Source organism: Ruditapes philippinarum, unplaced genomic scaffold (genome assembly GCF_026571515.1).
Source record: "Ruditapes philippinarum isolate M1 unplaced genomic scaffold, ASM2657151v2 ctg5559_1_1_1_1, whole genome shotgun sequence".
NCBI classification, from domain to species: Eukaryota; Metazoa; Mollusca; class Bivalvia; order Venerida; family Veneridae; genus Ruditapes; species Ruditapes philippinarum.
In genome coordinates, this window is record NW_026861564.1 from 22,869 (window position 1) to 45,525 (window position 22,657).

The following is a 22,657-nucleotide window of genomic DNA, read 5'->3' on the forward strand; positions in this document are numbered from 1 at the left end:
AAATACCGGAGCAAAATCAGTCATATGGGTCATTTCTTTAACTTTTAATCGTTTTATTGTTCTTAAAATCTTAGTACATTTTGCGCAAGTGTGATTTTCTTGAAATACTTTGGCTCATATTGCTACAAAGTTGAAATAAAATTTAAATAAAACAGTTTTTTTTTGCTTCACATACACAAAAGATATCTTTAAAATTTTAAACCCTATCAGTGGTCACAATGTATATAAAGTGCCATTAAATAAGCAGGCAGTTTTTGAGAGAAGACCAACTTTACTTCACATGTTACAGGAACACAGCTTCCCATATATAGTGTATTCATTCCGTTACTCAAACATGACATATTAAGTAAGAATTTTATAGATGTTAATAAATTCCTGTGATTAGAATATTTAACTAAACGATGATCATGGGATCTCTTTAACAGACTCATTCCATTCTTATCTTTGATTATAATTGTCCGTAACACGTTTATACCCACGTGCTCCACGTTAGTTGTTGATATATAGTATCAGTCTTTTTCATAACTATTAATATCAACACATGATGACCATATGATTGAAATGGACTATCGTACCATTGGAATTTATATGGAAATAAATGAGCCGCGCCATGACAAAGCAACATAGTGCGATTGCGACCAGCATGGATCCGCGCAGTCTGATCAGGATCAATGATATTCGCTATCAGTTTCTCTACTTGTAATAGGGTTTGTAGGCAAACAACATTGGTCCTGACTGGTCTGAATACATGCTGGTCGCAAACGCACTATGTTGGTTTTGTCATTGCGGGGCTCAAATACACTGTATACTGTTTCGCCTGACCAAGGCACACATCATACAAATAAATAAGAATGCATTCCTATGATGCATTTCTTTTAATTTCTTTCTATGTGTTTATTCGAAATTGTTAAGCACATTATTATCGGGCATTCGCAGTTGCTTGTTCAAGTGACATTATGCCAATGCAAGAATAATTGATGAATGTTTAAGTAAAACATTAAAATAACTTTACATTTTGTCATATTTATTATCACTTTTATGATAAACGTCACGTGAGTAATCAAAAACCCATGTGACCGACACGAAAAACTACAAATATCCTTCGGAAATTATCGATTATAGTGTTAAAATTATATAAAAAAAGTTTGAGCAGTCTTTTTATATTTTGAACATTTGTAATTTTTAATTATTACTGCCATTTAACGTTACGTAAAATACTCGTTAAATGTCTGTTCAATGGTAATGACTGAATTAAGGATATTTTCTCGGTTATACCATTTTCTATCATTCTAGACAGTTTCCAAAACAAAATTAAGCAAAAATTTGTTTTTTATTGATCATTTTATTCAAACAAAATGGCGAAAGAAGTCCCTTGAAAAAAAATAGACACCGCCACTTTTCATATTTATATTTCATATTTATTTTGAAAAATTATAAAATATATTCGACTGATATAGCACCATATTTCATAGGTAAAATTAAATAATTCATTATATTTCAAGTAAAATATGATATTTTCCATACAAGCCATACAAGCCAAAATTAATTTTGAAGGCAGCCTAAATTTGTAGTCGTTAAACTTGCAGACATGTATATCTGCTATCAAGATATGTACAAAATGTGCAGCGGACATTTACTGTTGCACTAATTTTAATTTCTAATCTTAATTTCGTCTTATCTTACAGACTAAATAGGGCAAATAAGTGTCCTTAACAGAGATCGTTTTAAATGGTAGAATAACAGTAAAAGATTTTTATTTCATTTTTCAAACTAGAAAACGGATCATATGATGAATGCATGATAAATTGTGTCACAATTATTGGGAAAAACTAAAAACTGGATTTTAGAGTAAACATAAAGCTTTGGATTTGTGACTGATGAATTCCATTTCGGTAACAAATTTGTGCCTTCTTTTGTTAGGAATATGTTGTTTTAAAACAGGTAAATATTCTTTAATTACTTTCAGTTACTGTAATTTAAACAATAGCGTTTAATCATATAAAAAACTGCAACATATCTTCCAAGCGGTACCGTCAGCTCATAGACACGCATCATCTACTTTTATTCAACATGCTTAATAAATTAAGTCATTCAGTATCTTTTATTTATTAGATACGAGAAGAAGGGAGTTCAATTAATTCGTACATCTTATTTTTCCATACATAGATTTTATCTATATTTTGGTGCAGTGTAATCCTTTGTCAGTTGAATGATGACAACCGTCCATTCTAACGTACATATTTGGGGTTTTAATTGTTGTTGAGAGACTGCTATCCATAGGCATGAATGGAAAGTTAAAATGTTGAGTTCAGAGCAGTCACAAAATTCTTTAAAAAGGATGTGATTAACTCCACGTGACTGATATGCTTGTTGACAGTAGCTCAAAGTATTCCCCTCTCGTCCTGTAACAGGAGATAAGACTTGGATTCATCGCTTTGATCAAGATACGTGTCAGTGCACCTAAGAAATTCGCATCCAACCGCCAGCCGTCAGGGTAATGGCAAGGGGGTTTGGTACTACAAAGGGATGCGTTTGATGCATCACAATCCTACTTGTACTTCAGTAACAGAACAAATACAATGCCAATCTTATTAAACTATTAAGGCTTGCTTCTTAAGAAAACTAGTGGGAAAACTAGCCCTTGGTGTCCTTCTAATAAAAGAAATTCACTATAAGATCAATAAGTTCATAATGTATGTAACATATGATATAAATGATTTTTACACAAAACTTTTGTAAATAAATGTACATGGAATTTGAACCGAGCGAAGTGGTAAATTTTTGAGTCAATCTCCGTACAAGGGATACTTATATTGAAGTGAATACTCTTTTTTATTACACTAAATGTATAAAATCATCTGTGCAATTTAAAAAAAATTCTGTCAATTTGTTTTGTCTGAATTTGTCTACTTTCTGTTTCGTCTCGACAACGGTGCAGACACTAAGCAACGGCGCGGATTTTCCGTAACCGTTACTTTTTACTTTACATGCAAATTTTCTTCTTTTACAATATAAAACGGATTTGTCTAAATAAATAGAAAATAAAATGAGACGTGCCTTTTAGTTGGTTACCTTCCTCCATATTTGATCGAAGCACCGTATCACGAAAAAATCTGCACCGTTTCATGTACCCGACAGTGAAGATGATTGGGATATTGCTATGCGGACATAGTGCTGGCTTCCAAAACTTTAATAGCCGCCTTTTATACAGTAAAGCGAGGTCACACGTGTACTTTTTTATTTTGATTGGATTTGTTAAGTGTTAAGTGTTTGAGGCCTTTAATATATTATCAACTGTGTTTATATTCAAATATAAGGCTTTACTGTAGATCCATTGCTTATTAAAAGTTATCGTTCAATTTTGATACAATTAATAAATGTCCAATGCGTTGTAATCAACCACTAAGAGCGTGTATATATATAAAATTTATATATAAGACACGTAAAGTCAGATTCCTGGCACAATTATTGTTCAGCATTACCTGGATGACATTGACTTGAGGGAAGTGTACTCCCTGTCACAATATCGAACGATATTTTGTTTTGCAATAAGAACAGTATTTTTATATAGTGAAACTATGCTAATCGAGGATAAAAATTGTGTTAAAGCTATGATATATTTCTACAGTCAGCGGACAAATTGGCGGATGGTCGAATTGGAGATGTGAGAAAATAGGAGATATTTGCTATCGAACTCGCACTTGTAATTCATCCATTGATTTCAATTGCCCAACTAAATCTGAAGTTAATCAAACCGCATGCCCATGTGTTGCAGGTATTGCTTGTTATTATCATTATCGACAGAATATCCATTATATCCTTAAGAAAACAAAACACAAGTGTATTACTATCTAGAAACACATTATTTTTATTTAGGATAACAGTAGTATTATTTAGAATTTGCTTAATAAGACTTCATTTTTTTTGATATGTTGCTAGCTATAACCTTAGTAAAACACTCCATAATCAGTTTCTCAAACTAACCACTACTAAGCAATGAGCGTAACAAGTCTTGCTCAAGGAAACAACTGCTGGCTTCTGGTGGTATTTGAACCAACAGGTCCAGCAATCCTTATATATTTCTAGTCCATCTCATTTACCATTAGGACACCATTTTATCATTTAGACTAACAGAATTATCCTTTGAAATAGTAATTCATTTATCATCATTAATAGTACATGTATTAGTAATATTATTTAAAATAACATTAATTTTTATTAAGAATAATATGATTATTATTTAGAATGATAATATTAGAATTTGGAATAAAAGTGTTATCATTTTCAATTAAAGTTTTTATCGTTTAGAAGAACAATAATACCATTAAGTATAATAGCGTGTTATAATAAGAATAAAAACCAAAGCATTATCTTTTCTCCATAATTATTATACACAACCTTTTAATTCGAAGAAGTTCACTCAGCAAAAATTCAAGTTTAACGTTTTCAAAGGGTAACATTTTCAATACTAAGCAATAACTTTGTACATGTGTCATTCGTTTTGAAGAAAATCAATCAATATATTCTTCCATACAGGTATTTCGGGAGTGCTGTTTTTCAAAATTCAAGCAATAATATTTGCAGCAGATATTTACACTATACACTTAATCGATTTTAGCAGTTAAATGGTACATTAATTCTAAGAAACTAATTAATATTTTCTTTTGTAAAAAAGGTTTAAATGAGTTTTAATAATGTTTTGATAATGATTTAAGTGCATGTCTGATTAATATCAATCGCCTGCGGGGTCGAAGGGTTAGAGTCGATAACTTCTAATCCAGTTACCTCTCTGGCGTGGGTTCGATCCCCGGGAGATGCTTTGGTAGTTAAGCACGGAGGAAGGTAGTCTAGTACTGGTGTAACTCTCTAGGAACGATGGTAAGGAAACTGCCCGCCAATATGACTGAACTACTAACACATAAACAAGATAAATATCAGATGAGTAAAGTAGTGCTATATGTGCCATCATTGGTCATAAAAGTACCACAATGTATACAAAGTAGTAATTTTACTTTCATACAAAATACTAAACATCTATAGAGGTACTTATTGCCAACAAAACAAAACAAAACAATAGAAGTTAAGTAATTGGCCATTGAGTACTTTTTTTAGAAAATATAACCGGATATCAAATATAAAATCTTTTGAAAATAGAAATAAAGCATTTCTGGGGCAAAATGGGTCTTAAAATTAACTTTCCTAGACTTTCCAAGATAACAAAGAAGAAATAAAAATAGTTTTAATTGATTATTGAAGTCTATATAATACTTGTATATTGATGCAGTTCCTTAGCTTATGCGATATTATGTATGCTCATTACTGTCAACAAATATGTTCGGCATTCTGTATTGATGCATGTTATTCCCAATGAATTATAATGCACAAGACTAACATTTCTCATAATTTATAAAAACTGATAAACATCGTTTAGGCATTGGTGATATTAAACTATTTTTCTGCGTATGCATTATGAAGTTATCAGTACAATACATACGTTTATTGGACGAGTACACAGCCGTCAAAACTATATTACTGCGACTGATATATAAGTTTTGCAGCTGTGTACAAGTCCGATAGAATCAGTATTGTTCTCAACCATGTTTAATGACCTCTTTATTTCATACTAGCATTTAAAAGAAAAAAAATTGACATTTTGACAGAACTTTGTATAAGATAAGATGGATCTTTTATTCTCAAAAGATGAAAACGAGGCAGGATGGAGTACTATATGCATTTGATAAAGATTTAACGCTACAAAACAAAAACGATGCCATTTGGGGCGCGATATGGAGTTGGTATTAACAGTTTGGACACTGGAAATGAAAATGAGGCTTTTTGGGATGAATGGTGGATTTAATAATGGGAATTCCCGACTCTGGAAATAAAAACGAAGCTTAATTGATTAGGTTGAATCGAATGGAACATCACGTGGTGCAAAAGCTGAAAGTGCAGTTGTTACTTTTAATCAGGTTTTTAAAAAATAATGAAAATTTACCTATGTCAACTTTTTATATACGCATATACATATTTTTCTTCCATATCTTGTCAATAAAATTATAAAGAGTGTTAAGCTCCGAAATGACAAACACGTGTCATGGGAGATGAATATAAATAAAAACTTTATATATGTATGCCAATCAATGTACATGTAATAGTTATGAGACAAAAATTAACTTATTTTTTAGACACATCTTCTGTAAGCGGACATGATGGTGTATGGTCTGATTGGAGGTGTGAGCAAACTAAAGATAATTGTTTTAAAATTCGCACATGTAACTCAACCATTGATTCCAATTGCCCGAAGAAAAATGAAATACATTTTATAAAATGTCCCTGTGATGCAGGTATGTGTTACTATTATTATCATTCAAAGACTAGTCAGAATGTAAACTTTTCAATTTGGGGCAAATATGTTGTGTTAGAATTTAGTAACGTAAGCATTATGGGCAGTTAATCGATAGGTTAAAGTCTTATTCATTTTATTTCCTATGTAGAAAGCGATGTATTATACTGGAATGTCAACTGAAATAGTGGAACATGTGACAAGTGCTCTATTATATGCAAAAAAAAACATTGAGGAATAAAAGATTAGTAAGACAGAATTATTCGGTTTATACGAATACGACATGATACGTGGCTTTAAATTCTACAAAACCGTTTTGTTTCAGGTCGTTTACATTTTAATGAAAATGGATTTAATGAAATTTTCGCATGGCAACTAGGGACGTGCATGCTGGTCATAGCATACATCATATTGCCGTATTCTACTATAGTAACACATATAATTATTGTTAACAATAGATTCATGTTTACTGTAAAATATGTAAAAAAAAACATGTCGAGATAATTTCAAGAAAATAAGCATTTTATTATTTGGGGTGTCACTGTTAGAAGAAATGCTAACCGTTTAAATACGACGTAATAAAAGTGTTAAAGGTTTAACCAACCGTAATAATAAAATGCTTAGATTTTAAACATTAACTTTGTTTTTATGACAAGATATGCTATTTTGTCCATACTTTTTTACTCAAAATGATTAAAATATATATCCGAATATGTAGTAATTTTTTTCACTAGGGTTGTACCGTATTCGATCAGATCAGAAAAACACATTGTTGAGTATCACTAAAGTACAAACAATTGTCATATCTTGTCAGAAAAAAAAAACTAAGGTAATATTTAGAATAAATTTAAAACTGTTCCACCCCTTAGACAAATACTAACCTCAGTTACCGGTTATTGAAGTTTTTAACCGGTGTTTAGCTAAAAACCGACCGTAGCCGTTTAAACGGATAAAAAGGACACCCCTATTCATTATACCACAGAATGGACGCAATGGGGCAATTGGGCATGTACTCAAAACCAAGATGTATGTCTGAATATACGTCAGAGAAGTTGTATACGTGGATTTAAAGAAACTAGTTGCTCTGAGCTTCATGGCAAAGACTTTGAAACGGTCCAGTGTGATAGTGATAAGCCCTGCAAAAGTAAGTCGCTGTTATATGTCTAGCACTTGTAAAACATCAATTTTTTAAGGTTTTTCAAAAGAAGATATACGCATTTTTGTTTTTGTTTTAGCTGAAGAACAAAAAAATAATGAATGTGTAAATAATGTTATGTTTGATCAATGATAACGTGATACTGTTACAATGAAATTAAATTCTTTTCTAGATTTTTCTTCCGTTAGCAGTCATGATGGCGGATGGTCTAATTGGCGTTGTGAGGAAGATGAGAACAATGTTTGCTATAAAATTCGCACATGTAATTCAACCATTGATTTCAATTGTCCAGATAAAAGTGAAGTAAATATCACCACATGTCCTTGTGTTGCAGGTATATGTTTACATTATCACTTAGAATAACAGACAGTAAACCCATTATATAACAAGCCTTATAATGCTGCACGTTTGTACAGACGTTTTCATTGGATAATTGTAATGTTAATAGTGTTAGTTATAAAGGATTATTGACAGGTGTTTTGCCCTATATATTCGGTTGTTTGCATATGTGATCCACAAGACCAGGATTTTCAAAACCTGCAAACAGCAATTTGAGACGGGCATATAACAGCTGAAGAGTCTTTATAACGAATTTATAATACAGAAAAACGTCATTTTAAGAAGTATATAAAATAAACTGTTGGAGAAACTGACGGAAGCAGTTTATACGTCGTGTAAACATATTTATACGTCACGATTATCTAAAGAATAGCAACGCTACAAACGTGCAGTATTCCGTTTTTTTAATATGCACCACTGCTTTCAATTTATGATTTTTTTTTCGTCTCTTGAAAAGGAAGACTGCTGTATTATAAGATCTTGCAGATCCGGTTATATATGCAAACAAACCGTTTGAATAGTTCCATATAACTTGTCCAAAATCTTTAAAACTAATATCTAATATTCTTAACTATATGGAACATTGACATGTAGTTTATATTATTGTTTAGACATATTTGTTCATGTGTTAACCTGTAATTGCACTAAGACGAAGAGGATCTTTAACAGACAAGTTGAAGTGCAGTTTAATTTTCCAGAATATTAACTCTAAAAATATGAAATTTACAAAATATCATCGCTATTGTAGCCAGATTAAATGTTAATTATGGCCATTGTTTTCTCGTGAGATTATTTGATAGTCCCCTTTAATCTATCTATTATATAAAAATGCAATGTTATTGATTGAGGTGTTAAAATGACCCAATACCCATTTGAGTTGTATTTTGGGTGTAAATTATCAAAAGCAATAACATATTATTAAAATGATAAATTATAAAAGGTATATATCTCTTTCTGCAAGAAACGATTTTAAGAAAAAATATCCATTCTTTTTCTCAATAGAATGGTCGCCATGGGGCAAGTGGACATGTACCCAAAGCGGAAATATATGTTTGAACATACGTCAGAGAAGTTGTATCAGTGGATTTACAGACCAAACTTGTTCAACTCTTCCAGGGAAAGACTTTGAAACGGTTCCATGTGCAAATAACATGACATGCACAAGTAAGTCGATAATTTAGTACATTTTGCCGATTTTCTTTAAAATATGTTACAGACATTGTGTGTTATTACCACCTTTTGAAAAATATAGTCAGAATGTTCCTGTTTTGAATTTCCATCTTAAAGATTCTGAATGCAATGAATTATTGCTCCCTCTTCTGAAACTCTTTAATCGAATACGATACGAAAGCCTTTCTTGAGTTTCCGTCATTCTATTAGTGATAAAGATTGTTTCCAAAATTTCAAATTGTAGTAACAAATACAACACCTACAACTCAAGTCGTATCTACATCTACAAAGGCAATTACAACAACAACACAGAAACCATTTAACTTACCAGATGCAACTGCAACCACTGCGGCAGTTAGCCTAGGTTCAAAGTACTCACCTACCAAAGACGCTACTACAAATATATTCATGGTGTCAACAATTTCAAGTCAGAAACCCGCTTCTACACCTGCTGCGACATCTATGTCGATGCCTTCATCTACACAACTCGAGCCGACGCCATCTACTCCAACAACCGCGTCATTGACTATGACATTACATCAAACAACCATTTCAACAAGCACGTCATCCAGTAACCCGTTAAGTGCAAGTAAACCCACGGTAGAGTCGTCATCAGCTTATATTTACTGGTTTGAATGGACGGGATGGGAATGCAAAAATGTCACTATATGTTTGATGTCTCGCACACGAAATTGCTCCACGTATAATCCCGCTGATTGTGAGGAGAAACTTGAAGGGAAACATTTCCAAGTGGAACCTTGTAAGAAAGAAATATGTCCAGGTATTGATGCTTCTATAGTATTGTTTATGGTTTATCCTTTTTCATGATTGTCGATAATTTTGACACTATTAAAGGTATCATATTTCTTTTTTCATTTAGACATAACAACATAAGTTAGTCAAACTGAACTTGATTTTGACAAATTTTAGTAAGAAATGCTAAGACTTTTTTAGGGGGGGGGGAGAGAGAATTTAACGATACTTAATGCGAGCATTAAGGTATTTTCTTATCCACATAATTATATTAACTTGCTTAAATACGCAAATAATAGGTTTGACATAATAACTAAATGTTAGACATTATTATCAAATTATGTCATCGGCTTGAAGAAGGTATATTTAAATTCAAGTTTACTTAATTTTTGCTGCCCGGGTGCAAATGTAGATTATATTGTTGATTGAGTTTAGCAACAAGTTTGTAGAAGTTTCTTTTCTGACGTAAAAGTTTCTATTATTGTGTCGCATCTACGGAGTAGTGGCGACATATAGGGATCACTTCTCCGTCGTCTGTCTGTCCGTCTGTCCGGCTGTCTGTCCGTCTGTCCATCTGTCCGTCACAAAACTTGTCCGGACTACTCCTCATAAACTACAATGCAATTTCATCCAAACTTTACAGGAATGATCAGTACCAAGTCTAGTTGTGCATATTGTCAGTATTTTCCGGTTCAATGATTTTTGTCAGAGTTATGGCCCTTTAGTAATTTTTATTTTTAAAGTTTGTCCGGACTACTTCTCTTATACCACTGATGCAATTTCAATGAATTTTTACAGGATTGATCTGTAGCTCAATTCCTTGCGCATATTGCAAGGGTTTTCCGGTTGAATGATTTTTGGCCGAGTTATGGCCCTTTGATAAAAAGGTGTTTTTTCTGTGTGTTGCCAGATACACAAAAGCTTGTCCGGACTACTCATTAAAAACTACTGGTGCAATTTCATCCAAACTTTACAGTAATGATCAGTACCTTGTCAGTATTTTCCGGTTCAATGGTTTTTGTCAGAGTTATGGCCCTTAAATAATTTTTATTTTTAAAGTTTGTCCGGACTATTTCTCTTATACCACTAATGCAAGTTCAATGAAACTTTACAGGATTGATCTTTAGCTCAAGTCCTTGCGCATATTGCAGGGGTTTTCCGGTTGAATGATTTTTGGCCGAGTTATGGCCCTTTGATAAAAAGGTGTTTTTTTTCTGTGTGTTGCCAGATACACAAAAGCTTGCCCGGACTACTCCTCATAAACTCCTGGTGCAATTTTATCCAAACTTTACAGGAATGATCAGTACCAAGTCTAGTTGTGCTCTGTCCGCCTGTCTGTCCGTCTGTCACAAAACTTGTCCCAACATAAAATTGGCCATCATGAAGCGACACATGTGATTACTGATCGCTCTTGTGTTTTCAATGCAGTAACTTGGTTGGAATGGAGTAGTTGGACATGCAGAATAGAGAAAGGTGGATCGTGCAACAAAACCCGGTCTAGAAAATGCTCAACTGGTTCTGATGCTCAGTGCGGATTTGACTCTCTTCAACGTGAACAATGTGATGATGTCACGTGCCCCGGTACGTAAAAATAGCTTTAAATAGTTTTGATAAAGTTAGCTAGTATTGTCTTGTGTCTACATATCTTTTTTTGTATTATAATAATAAAAGTGGCCAGTTTCTTTTTCTTTGAAAGCAACTGTTTTTGAAAATTTTGTGTTTCAGTAAAATGTGTGTTATCCGATTAACGCTAGATTTACATCACAAAATCAACTCCGCTGAAACAAAAATATCTTTGTCGATTGGTCATTGTTTTCAGAGGAGATGTTGTTTAAGAAATTGAACGACGACGAACGTCGGTTGAAGTGGGATAACAAAAGCTTACCATAAGCACTTTGGGCTAAGGTGCGCTAAAATATATCGTGTCAGGAACAAACATTATATAACATTTTTAAATGTTTATAATATTCTTTTTATACGAAAATTACGGTATTTAGAGACAAGAGGTTTCGACTGCGGCCAAAGCAGAAGACTATTGCTTCAATTCTCAATTCTGTATTGTCTACCCCCCCCCCCCATCTATATTCAAACCACTGGTGCATTTTAAGTTATTAATTTACTTAGTTATGAAATATGTGTACCTAGGCATTCAGTAATTTATCTAATTTTCTATTTATTTACGTAATTATTCAATTAACCTACTTATTAACATTATGTACTTTTTATAGTAATATGTGATATCTAAGTAATTCTGTTGTTTTTTACTTAGTAATTTAAGTTATTTACATAGATTTCTAGTTATTAACTTAGTTATTCAGTTTTTACCTAGTTATAGAAAAATAACATTCTTTTCTAGTTACATATTTTTACTATGTTTTCAGGTTTTTGTACTAAGTATTCAAGTTATTTACATAGATTTTATTAATTGACTTATTTTGTTATTTTTTTAACTACAAACTCACCAACTTACTAACGTAAATATGAAGCTACTAACGTATTACTCACTCACCTACTTACACGAACTAACCCATTAATTATGTTTGAATCTGATAACAAAATTACAAAATTTACATCACACGTGATCACCGTGTATGACTAATGAAGCAGAAATGTGCCTGAGCCATTTGCCAATTTTTTCGCGTCATATAAAATGAGAGTGAGAAAATTTTACGATGTAGCGCCGGATTTGGGAATGATGAACGCAAGCTTTTCTTGTTACCTTATTTATAGTAGCGGTTCATATTGCATCTGCTTCCTTTTAGTATTATTTGACACTAAAAATTTGGCTAATGCCAAACATATACCAAATATGAAGTTTTAAATGCGTTATTGTACTTATTTATTTCGACGTAACACAAACGTCGCCTTCAAAACTGTAGTCAGGTCGTTATTCTTAAAAAGTATATAATAAGTCCTGCAAATATTTTTAATGATGGTAAAAGTATTATGTTTTTATGTCCTAGTAGCCGTATGCGCGTATTCGTTTCTTCCTTTTTGATATTCGATAAAATATTGTGGTCCGTCTATGAACCGCGTTACTCGTTTTCTACCATAGCGTTACGCAGATCCGGCGATACTTTTGCGTTGTCTATACAGTCCGGTGTTTCTGGATATACATGGTGTTACTGCTCCTCTGGATTTCCTTTCATCGTTTTTTCACTTGACTAACAAACTGAAATCTATGTCTAATGTCAGCCAATCCACCCTCAAGTGCACAGAAAGCAGCTTTCCTTGTCGGACCCCGGGAGTGCCGGTCATGCCAGTAATAAGTTAAATAATTAATTGGAGACACAAAATGGTGATAATTTACCTCCATGCAATTTCCACGGATTATTAGACGTAGTTCTGAATTTTTGGCAAAAAGTAGGTCACTGTACGGTGTCATTTGCACATATTTTCCAAACTTTACAGTAATTATCACTGGGTTGTCCCTTTCAAAGTTGTTGATATGGTTCTAATCCGTTTCATAAGCATTCACAGGGTCAGAATAAAAGTCTCCTTTTCTCAAAGTACAAGGCCTAGATGTTTGATATTTGGTATGTGATATCACATTTAGATCGTCTACCGAAAGTGTTCTATTTTTTCCTTAAATGTCAAAAGTGGCCCCACCTCAGGGATCATAGTTTTTCCTTATATGTATTAGGAAAGATTTGGGTCAAAACTGGCCGCGCAAGGGACCATAGATGTGTATGTCAAAAATATATTTTAGGAAATTAAGCCTCTGATGGTCTAAGTCTCTTCAAAGGTCAGAGCTTAGATATTTGGCATGAAACATAGTGGACCTCTACAAAATTGTTCAAATTATGTCCCTGAGGTCAAAAGAAGACCTGCGCTGGGGGTCATTAGTTCTCTTTATATTACAAAAAAGAAAAACTAGAAAGTTTACTGAAGGAGAGAAACCTAGAACTAAGTTAATTGATAAAGAAATATTGTCTGGATTACATGTACCTGTATCAAGATTTTTTTTAATTTGGCATTGGGGTAACAACTGGCCCTTGTGATTATCTTTAGTTATTTGACATACAGCTATGGCATTTGGACGATATACATTTTATGATGTAAAATAAAACCTTGAAATAAGCTTTTCTACATTTTGACTAAGTGACCTATATTATTGTCCTTTAATGTTTAGCTGTGCAATATAGAACAATTGCACAGTTTTTGAAACTGAACTTTGATATCAGCTGACCTAGATATTGACCTTCTGAACTTCTGTCTATGACATTTTGACCCTATGCAAGTATAGACTTGAAATCTAATATCAGAGATGACTAAAATATTGACCCAGTGACCTACTTTACTGGTTTTATTAATGTAAAGCTATTATATTAAGACAAATTAGCAACATATATTTTGCATGAGTATGGTCTAGTGATCAACATCTTTCAAATTTTTGTAGTCACTGGCTTTCACTTTTTTACACAAATATCAGTCAAACAAATTTCAATTTCCCACCCACCCCCCCTTCTGTTTTACACGTTTCGATTAATCTCTTCAAATATTTGTTTTATTTAGAAACTTTGAGTTTTCTTTTTGTCTATTTGTTATATGCTTGATATTAATGGCTGTTTTAGAACATTTTTTCTTTCTGATTAATTGACAATATATAATCGATTAATTATGTTTTTTGTCTGCAGAACTGACAAAACTTGGAAAGCTTGGCTATTGTAAGGACCTCGGTAAGATAAGCCATATTTCATAATAAGAGATGCAGTATGGAAAAAGTTCGTTTTTCTTTAGAATACATTTTCCGTACTTTTACAATGTATTGAATCAATTGGTTAAATCTGATCTGAATAATGGCACTTTCTACGAAAATACCAATCATGTTGAAATGTGTGAAAATATTCCTTATTTTAATTGCAACATGGTTGAAGTAGTTGTAGTATGCTTTGCATAAAATAAACAAATACATTTATATTAACATAAATTGCGAATATTTGTTTATATTTTTATCTATAAAAAAAAACATACAATGAAGATCACGGGAGAATTACGCCGTTTGTTACTCAAACAAACTAGATGGCGGATGCAGCCCAAAAGGAAGTTTTTCATTTTTTATATGAAATTCTTGGTATTCTAGTGTAAAGATATAATCAACAGCCTTCTCCAAAATTGTCCGGGAACACAGGATTTATTTCATGATAGTTCGCCCCGAACTTCATCTGAAATGCGCGTCACTAGATTCGATGCGAGAGAATTTTTCACCGATTTGATTGTGATAACGTTCGGCTTATTCCCTCAAATTCACTGTTTCTTTTACATATTTATACATTAACTGAAACCAATGACTTTAAAAAGTTGTATTATATTATCATCTAAGCATTCATGCCCATTCTGGCTAGAATAACCGCTGTAGATATCAATATCGGGGCATTTTTCCGGAAATGATAACGTATGGCACACAAAATATCCGTGATATCGTTCGGCGCATGTTTCTACTTTGTGGATTTCAAATTGTCCTTTAAATCCAAGTCTATTTTAATATTTCAATCCACTTATGCCCTAATTAATTAAATGTCCTCTTCAACAGTTCATACTACGAATTTCAGAGTAAAAAGGGGAAAACAAACTTTTGGGCTGTATCTGCCATCTTGTTTGTTGGAAAGTGAAGGGGGATAACGATTTGCTTTGTGATAAAACACATTCTCAGTGTTTGTTTTTAATTCATATAAGTATCATTTCAGCAGTGTATGTCATTTGATGCATGTATATATGTAATCCTGCACATCATATGTTTATTAAATGTAAACAACACGTTGAAGATGTCTAAATTTGTGGAATTTGTTTCTAGTTTAAGGAATCAACATTGAAATTAAAAGAAGGGAAGATAAATCCTGCTTTGTTTAAATCATTTATAGAATATTAGAAAATATAACTGTTTTTTTTATTAAATAATAATCATTTTATATCTTGTTTTTTGTGAGGTAACAAGTTTAATTTCTTTCGAAGTTAAAGTTAAGTTACTAAATTTTATTTTATGCAGCAAACATACGGAACTTTGAAATGGAATTTATTTCACAAATTTTTATAAAATATTGTTATCAACATTGAAAATGTTCACGAGTTTCTGATTTGACATCATGTACCTTCCCGCCATTTCGGGGTCAATATTCAATAGAAGATGCTGGACTTATCAGGAAAAAGCAATATTAACAGATGACTTGGAATAATCATAAAAATTGCAGCCAAGGGAAGACATTCATGCTATGTTAAAGGCATGTTTAATTGCTGTTGACTATTTCAGACAATTCCAAATGTTCTGACGCCGACTCATGCGAAAATCAAAGCATACTGCTAATGTGTTTAGCAGATGCCCACGTAGCAAGCAAGATTTGCCCAAAAGCATGTGGCTGTTGCCATGGTAAGTTTTTCTTCACACAACGTTTGTTCCTTAACTTAAAAAATGAAGGGTTGCCTTGCATTTGAAATTAATACTTTTTAATTAATATTAAGACAAATCTTTTTCAAATTGATTGTTACCAATGTTGCTCCAGGTTGGTACATATTTATTAATAGCTACTGTTTTATTGATAACTTTGAACAGGTTAACAATTTCAGAACACTGTGGGTAAATTAATATTTGAAGTGGTAGTGTAGCACATGTTATGGTAATTTTGATAAATTCTGGTACTACCGTAATATCAGTATGATCTAAAAATATTTTGGAACGTTTATGTCATACCCAGGATCATACTTGTCACAGAGTGAGGAAACTTTGCAGCCTGACCGGGACTCGAACCTGGGACCCTCGGAAAACCGTTCCGCGGCTCTACCGACTGCGCTATCCGGCCGCTTACACATCATCTCCACTAATCGTAAACAATTCTGAACCGTGACAGACTAAAAATGTGTTTGTCTAACACTTTTAATCAACCAATTGATTCAAACACTTCAAATCCAAAAAAAAAAAGTGTTGAGTCCCACTAGATACTTTGGATCTGCCATACGGAAGATTTATGGGTAAACTAAAGTATGCTCTTTTTGCCGGAAAAAAATGTTACATGCAGTGATGTTTTCGATGTGTCCATAAGCTTTAAAGAAAGACAAAATGGAATATTAACAATGTAAAGTTGTTTTTTTGTTGTTTTTTTTTCAAAATGTTTTCTCTTATCATGTTGCAGTTGATCCTGAATGGTCACGTTGGAGTAATTGGACGTGTGAAAGAACAAATACTATGTGTAGAATGAAACAGAGTAGAACATGTTCTACTGGAAATACAACTGAGTGTGAGGGCATATCAGTAAGAGAGGCTGTTTGCGATGAACGTCTTTGTCCAGGTGATGTCTTTAATTAATACTTGTACAAAAAAGTACCATACTACCTTTCTATTGTCTTTTGGAAAATGTCTCAAAGTTAAATCGTATATTCATACATTCACATTGCGTTAACTGGAGTGCAGGTATTGGTTATCCGCACTAAAGAGGGCGGATTGTTTTTCGTAAAATAATATAGTGTATGCTAGTTGATTGGCTCATTTTTTTCTGGATTTTGCCTATTGTCACAATAGAATAATAGACAGGGAAAGGGATAATGATAAAAAATCCTATCCATATCCTCGTATCCAAAGTTTTTCTTATTGTAAAGACAAGGGATGTGTTTTGATTTTTCCTATGATAAAGAAGAGAAAGAACATCAAAACACTCAGCAATCTGATTTAATAATCGAGGTTACATATTAGATAGCTTCGTCTTTCGATGCTCTTTCTATTACAGGCACATTTTGAACTTCATAGACATGACTGGTTCACAAATATATTTCCCCTTGTGGCTGAAGGTGTGCCCTGAAATGTTGAGGTATCAGAATCGTAGCCACGTTTATCACTGTGTGACCGTAAGAGGCAACTAAATTGATTTTAATCACTGGAGTCTATACATCTCTTAGCTCAAGCAAACGAAATAGTTTGATTTAAGTTTGTAACACTCGGTGACTTTTCCTGTTTCAGCGCAATATGTTCTTAAGTTCTATTGGTGCATCATAAACCAAACAAACTAACCCATCTCTTATTGGCTTTTGAGAATTAAAGTGACCAATGAGACCAGGAAAATTTTGATTATACATGTACAATATGATTGATTGATTTAGATATCACATCACCTAGGGTCTCCTAACACAAAACTGTAAGTAAGCCCACAAAGATTGAATTACTTGAAAATCTAAACAGAAATGAACCATGTATCATTCTCGTCAGCATGAGAAGCTGTCCAGCTAAATTATGGAACGTAAGTCCTACTCAGCTATCCATTTGAGCGCACTTGAGGCCCCCCTCTACCAATGAAGCTGGAAAGTTGCCATATGACCCATACCGTAATGGTGCGACTTAAATTCAAATCGAAGAAGAAAATTTGGTAGTGTTAAAAAAGTTTTATTATAGTTTGGAGACTTTTTTATTGAAAATAAAAACGGTCAAGAGTTATATCATTATTTCAGTCACCTAACAGCTCTTTTGTTAAAAGAAGTCTTGTAAATTACATACCTTATTGTGTGTTTGGGATAAAAAAGAACAAGCTCGTTGATTGGCTACAGTTCTTCTAGTTTTATTTATTAGGAAAAAGGATAACGGTCAAAAAATCATATTCAGTTGCTCGTACATTCTTTACTTAATTCTTGGGCCTCATATTGTGGCGCGAAAGGGAGAGTGAGATTGTTAGTGATTCTTTGCATACTATATCGAACAAAAAACATCAAAACATATAGCTGTCTCTTTTATACTCGGATGCTATCAAAGGCGTACCAAATCAGAGAGCCCTTCTTTCGATTCTGTTTCTATAACATGTAAATATGTCTTCTCTCCGATGTTAGAGTTCCAATGCCTTCTTCTATTCTATTATATTCTATTCTATTATTTTCTATTCTGTTTTGTTCTGTTCTATTCTATTCTATTATACTTTATTCTATACAACACGGTGCCAACACTACGAACATTTCTATGATCTGCTTGAACGTAAAATCAACACAATTGACGGTCAAGATGAAGTAAATAACTTTCATAACTTTTTTAATAATTTCATAATTGTTATCGGAAAATGTTTCAGACTCTGTCTTATTCTAGTGAATAACACAAACATATATGTTTTGTTGTTGTTGTTGTTGTTTGTTGTTTTATTTTTTGCTTTTTTTTGGGGGGGGGGAGTGTTGGGTGCGGGGGTGAATCAGTTTATCTGACGGAAAATAAAACGGCGTGTTTAAACAGTCATTTACTTAAGCGGTTTTATTGTACGACAAACGAATGATTTTTATTTTATTGGTTTGTCACTGAGAGGGCGCTGCACTTTATTCCATTAAGAAATTATAAGATATAAATCGACTTAATAGCAGAAAATATAGCCTGAACGATAATTTCTGTTGTATAATTTTTGTTGTTGTTGTATCTTTTTTTCTTCTGTTTCTTTTGCCACACACAAATCACACAATTCACGTACAAATCAGCACCGACTACTGAAAACATTGTGTCTTTTTTTTTCATCTCTGCCATTTTTTTATTCAGATCGTTAGTCATGTATCCATTAAGGATTGACGTAAATCATGTGTAATAATTTTGAAACCTTGACTAAATTGTCCATATATGATAAACGAAAATCATTAAAATAAGATAAGATAGTTTATTACAGTCTCATCATCATGTACAATATTAAAACAATACAAATATAAAACCTACGACATTGTACATACATGTATATGCCAGATATAAGTTATAAGATACTATACATTACTTTACAACAAAATCTAACATACAGGACATATCTACAAAATTAATTGAAAACAAAACCAAGTAATATATTGTAATCGTTAAAAAATACATCTACTTTAATAGGTTACTAGTATTATGTTTCAATTATACCATTAACAAAATAACGTGTCATTAAACTTTAATCAGTCATCATGTGTCCATATACTATAATCACGTGTCATAAAACCTAAATCGTTAATCACTAGTTGTTATGCTTCAGTAGTCTATCATGTGTAAATAATTGCATCGTAATTCATGTGCAATAATGTTATCATATTTTTTCTTTTTTTTATTCATGCAATACAGAACCAACATGGCAGTCCTGGAGTGGCTGGGAGTGTCAATTAAGGCAAAATAATACATGCAAAATGAGTCGTTATAGAAAATGCTCTGATGAAGACTTTTGTAATGGAGAGAATCATGAAGAAGATGAATGCTCAAGCGAGGTGTGTCCAGGTATGATACATATTTATCATAATTTTGCAAGAATCAAAGTACTGTAGGCACTAATTTTGCTAGCTGTCTGAATTTTTGCCTCGAACCACAAAGGCGTTAAATCATTCAGGTCATGAGAGAAAATTGGGAAGCTACCTTTTGGAAATAAAAAATTGTAATGTGGGTACTTTTGCATTGAAAACATGTGAAAGCGTGTGTGTTGCAGGGTGGGGGAGAGGGCTAGTTAATACGATGCAGTACATGCGTTTAAGTCGCCATGTTGTGACATGATAAAAAAACCAACACAAATCTAAATTGTTTTCTCTCTGACATTCAATTATTTTGGGTGTGTTATTTTAATTCGAAATTAATCATCTATTATTAATTGTATTATATATACAATCAAGCATTTTTACATCAATAATTTATTGAGAAAGTGTGCAATAGATGTGAAGTTTTCTTATATGCAGTAAATTATTAACTAAATCAGAATTTTGTAAAGAACATATATAAGAGCCGAAACCTTATCTTAAACATATCTTTAAATTTCTACAATGTTGCGTCAATACATCATGGATGAGAATGTTTCACGTTTTTCTTTTTATTCTTTCGTTACAGATTTCGTGGATTTTAAAGTTGACTGTAGTTTGCATAGTAGGTATCCTTTTGGAAGAGTGTTTATTAGCTTTTGTATACACAATACGAGTTTTCTACCTTATGGTATTGTTTAAGTCCATGTCATGTGAAATCATGTGACGTCATACTTGACACATGACGTCATTTGGTGTAGTGTGTGACACTCCATGTACGGGGACGTCCGTGGACGAGTGGTTAAAGGTGTACACTTCAAACCACTTTCCACTCACCGTTGTGGGTCCAAAGTCTGACAGGGACTTTGGATTCTTTCAAGTGAGGAAGCTATCCGGCTAGCTTAAGGAAGGTCGGTTATTCTATTCAGGTGCCCGTTCGTGACTGAAATAATACATGGAATGGCACCTGAGGCTTTCCTCCATCAGTAAAGCTAGAACGTCGCCAAATGGCCTATACTGTGTCGGTTTGGGTAAAACCCAATCAGACAACAAAAAAAAAACGCACACGCCATGTGCCACACATCATGCCATGCGTTGTCGAGTTATTTAGTATTATACGTCATGTGTCGTCACAGTTTTTCATGTCATGAATTTTCAGGTTTTTCTAAGTTATGTCATGTTGTGTGATATGTTATTCCGAGTTATGCAATATAATGTCATCTCATTCCAAGTTGTGCCCTGTGGTGTCATTAAGACGTATTATAGAAAGTGTATATACGTGCACATATTGCATTTAACTGTACTACGTAAGAACATGTTAAAGATGACAATTTACTGAAGCAGCAAGCCTCCAGATGTCATGCTGTTTATATTTATGAAATTTTGAAAATGCATTTAAGAGTAAATTATTAAGAAGTCAGCAAAGCAAGTAATTTACACACTACAAACGGTACTTAAAATCAACGATAAAAACCGAAAAATAAGTCAAAATATACAAACAATAGTCATAACTGCGTCGGTCACGCAGTAGACATATGGTGATAAATACTGCTTCGCAAATATAACATTTGAATTATTGATTAACGCTTGAATCTTGTTACCTTACTTAAAAGCATATAGCATTTTCTTCAAGTTGGATTTCTTGAAATATTTTTGCTCATCTGAAGGTATGCAGCTTTAACATGCAGAGAAAAACAACATGACATAAGTCATATCTGGATTTTTATTTTTTCTTTTTGTCCTAATTATGAAATACTCAGATTAGAAACAAATAGAAAGTCGCCTATAAAAAAATTAAACAGCTTATTTAAAACGGTCAGGGCCAGATATGAGAAAACAAATACAAACCAAACACCGTGCTAATTCTGAAGTACTTTGGAGCAGTTTTAAAGCTGCATAATTTACCTCCAGGTGAGCATCAATATTTAAAGAAAATCAAACTTGTGAGAAAATGAGATTATAAGAAAAGAAACACGATTCAACATCAAAGTAATAATTCTCATGCTATGTGCGATTTATGACCGATTTTGCAGTATTTTTTAGAACTGAGTAAAGCTTTATATGCTCCCCGTATGGTGAGCATATAGTCGCCGATTTGTCCGTCCGTCCGTTTGTCCCTCTGTATGTCTGCTCATGGGACAGTAATAATGTGGCTAGAGGGACAATAGGTTCTTTGTCTTTGATGTCATTCATTCCGTAATGCTTTTTGTGGTTATTTTCTTTCGGGTGGCTATAAAGAACAATAGAGAGAATAATACAATAGCCACATTTTTACTGTCCCGTAAGAACTTCCGTCCGTCTGACCGCTTGTATTGTCCTGGACATAACTTTGAATCAACAAGAGGTATCAACATGAACTTTTCTAGGTAGATAGATCTCATTGAGTAGGTGTGCAGCGCATAAGAACCGTAACTCTGCCTTGCCTCATACTTGAATCATTGCCCTTTGTTTATTTTTACACTTTGAACTTTGTTCGGGACATTACTCTTAAACTATAAGAGTTATCAACATGAAACTTTTTAGATAGATAGATCTCATTGAATACGTTTGCAGTGCACAAAAACCGTAACTCTGCCGTGGCTATTTTTTGAATAATTGCTTTTTGTTTATTTTTACATTTTGAACTTTGTCCGGGACATAACTCTAAAACTATAAAAGGTATCAACATAAAAATTTGTAGGTTGATAAATCTCATCGAGCAG

General features: G+C 33.0%; 1 protein-coding gene across 1 annotated transcript in view; it reads left to right on the plus strand.

The window, feature by feature from the left end:
• The first annotated feature begins 1,630 nt into the window (after positions 1–1,630).
• The window catches only part of LOC132716180 (mucin-2-like), a 28,616-nt gene continuing 7,589 nt past the window's right edge, over positions 1,631–22,657 (plus strand). Inside the window, exons 1-13 of the mRNA XM_060699387.1 lie at positions 1,631–1,941; positions 3,629–3,775; positions 6,186–6,344; positions 7,326–7,487; positions 7,672–7,833; positions 8,841–9,002; positions 9,253–9,789; positions 11,190–11,342; positions 14,399–14,440; positions 16,009–16,125; positions 16,886–17,041; positions 19,798–19,947; positions 20,545–20,580. Coding sequence (XP_060555370.1) covers positions 1,878–1,941; positions 3,629–3,775; positions 6,186–6,344; positions 7,326–7,487; positions 7,672–7,833; positions 8,841–9,002; positions 9,253–9,789; positions 11,190–11,342; positions 14,399–14,440; positions 16,009–16,125; positions 16,886–17,041; positions 19,798–19,947; positions 20,545–20,580 — 2,047 coding nt within the window. The 5' untranslated portion in view covers positions 1,631–1,877. The remainder of the gene's footprint in view (positions 1,942–3,628; positions 3,776–6,185; positions 6,345–7,325; positions 7,488–7,671; positions 7,834–8,840; positions 9,003–9,252; positions 9,790–11,189; positions 11,343–14,398; positions 14,441–16,008; positions 16,126–16,885; positions 17,042–19,797; positions 19,948–20,544; positions 20,581–22,657) is intronic.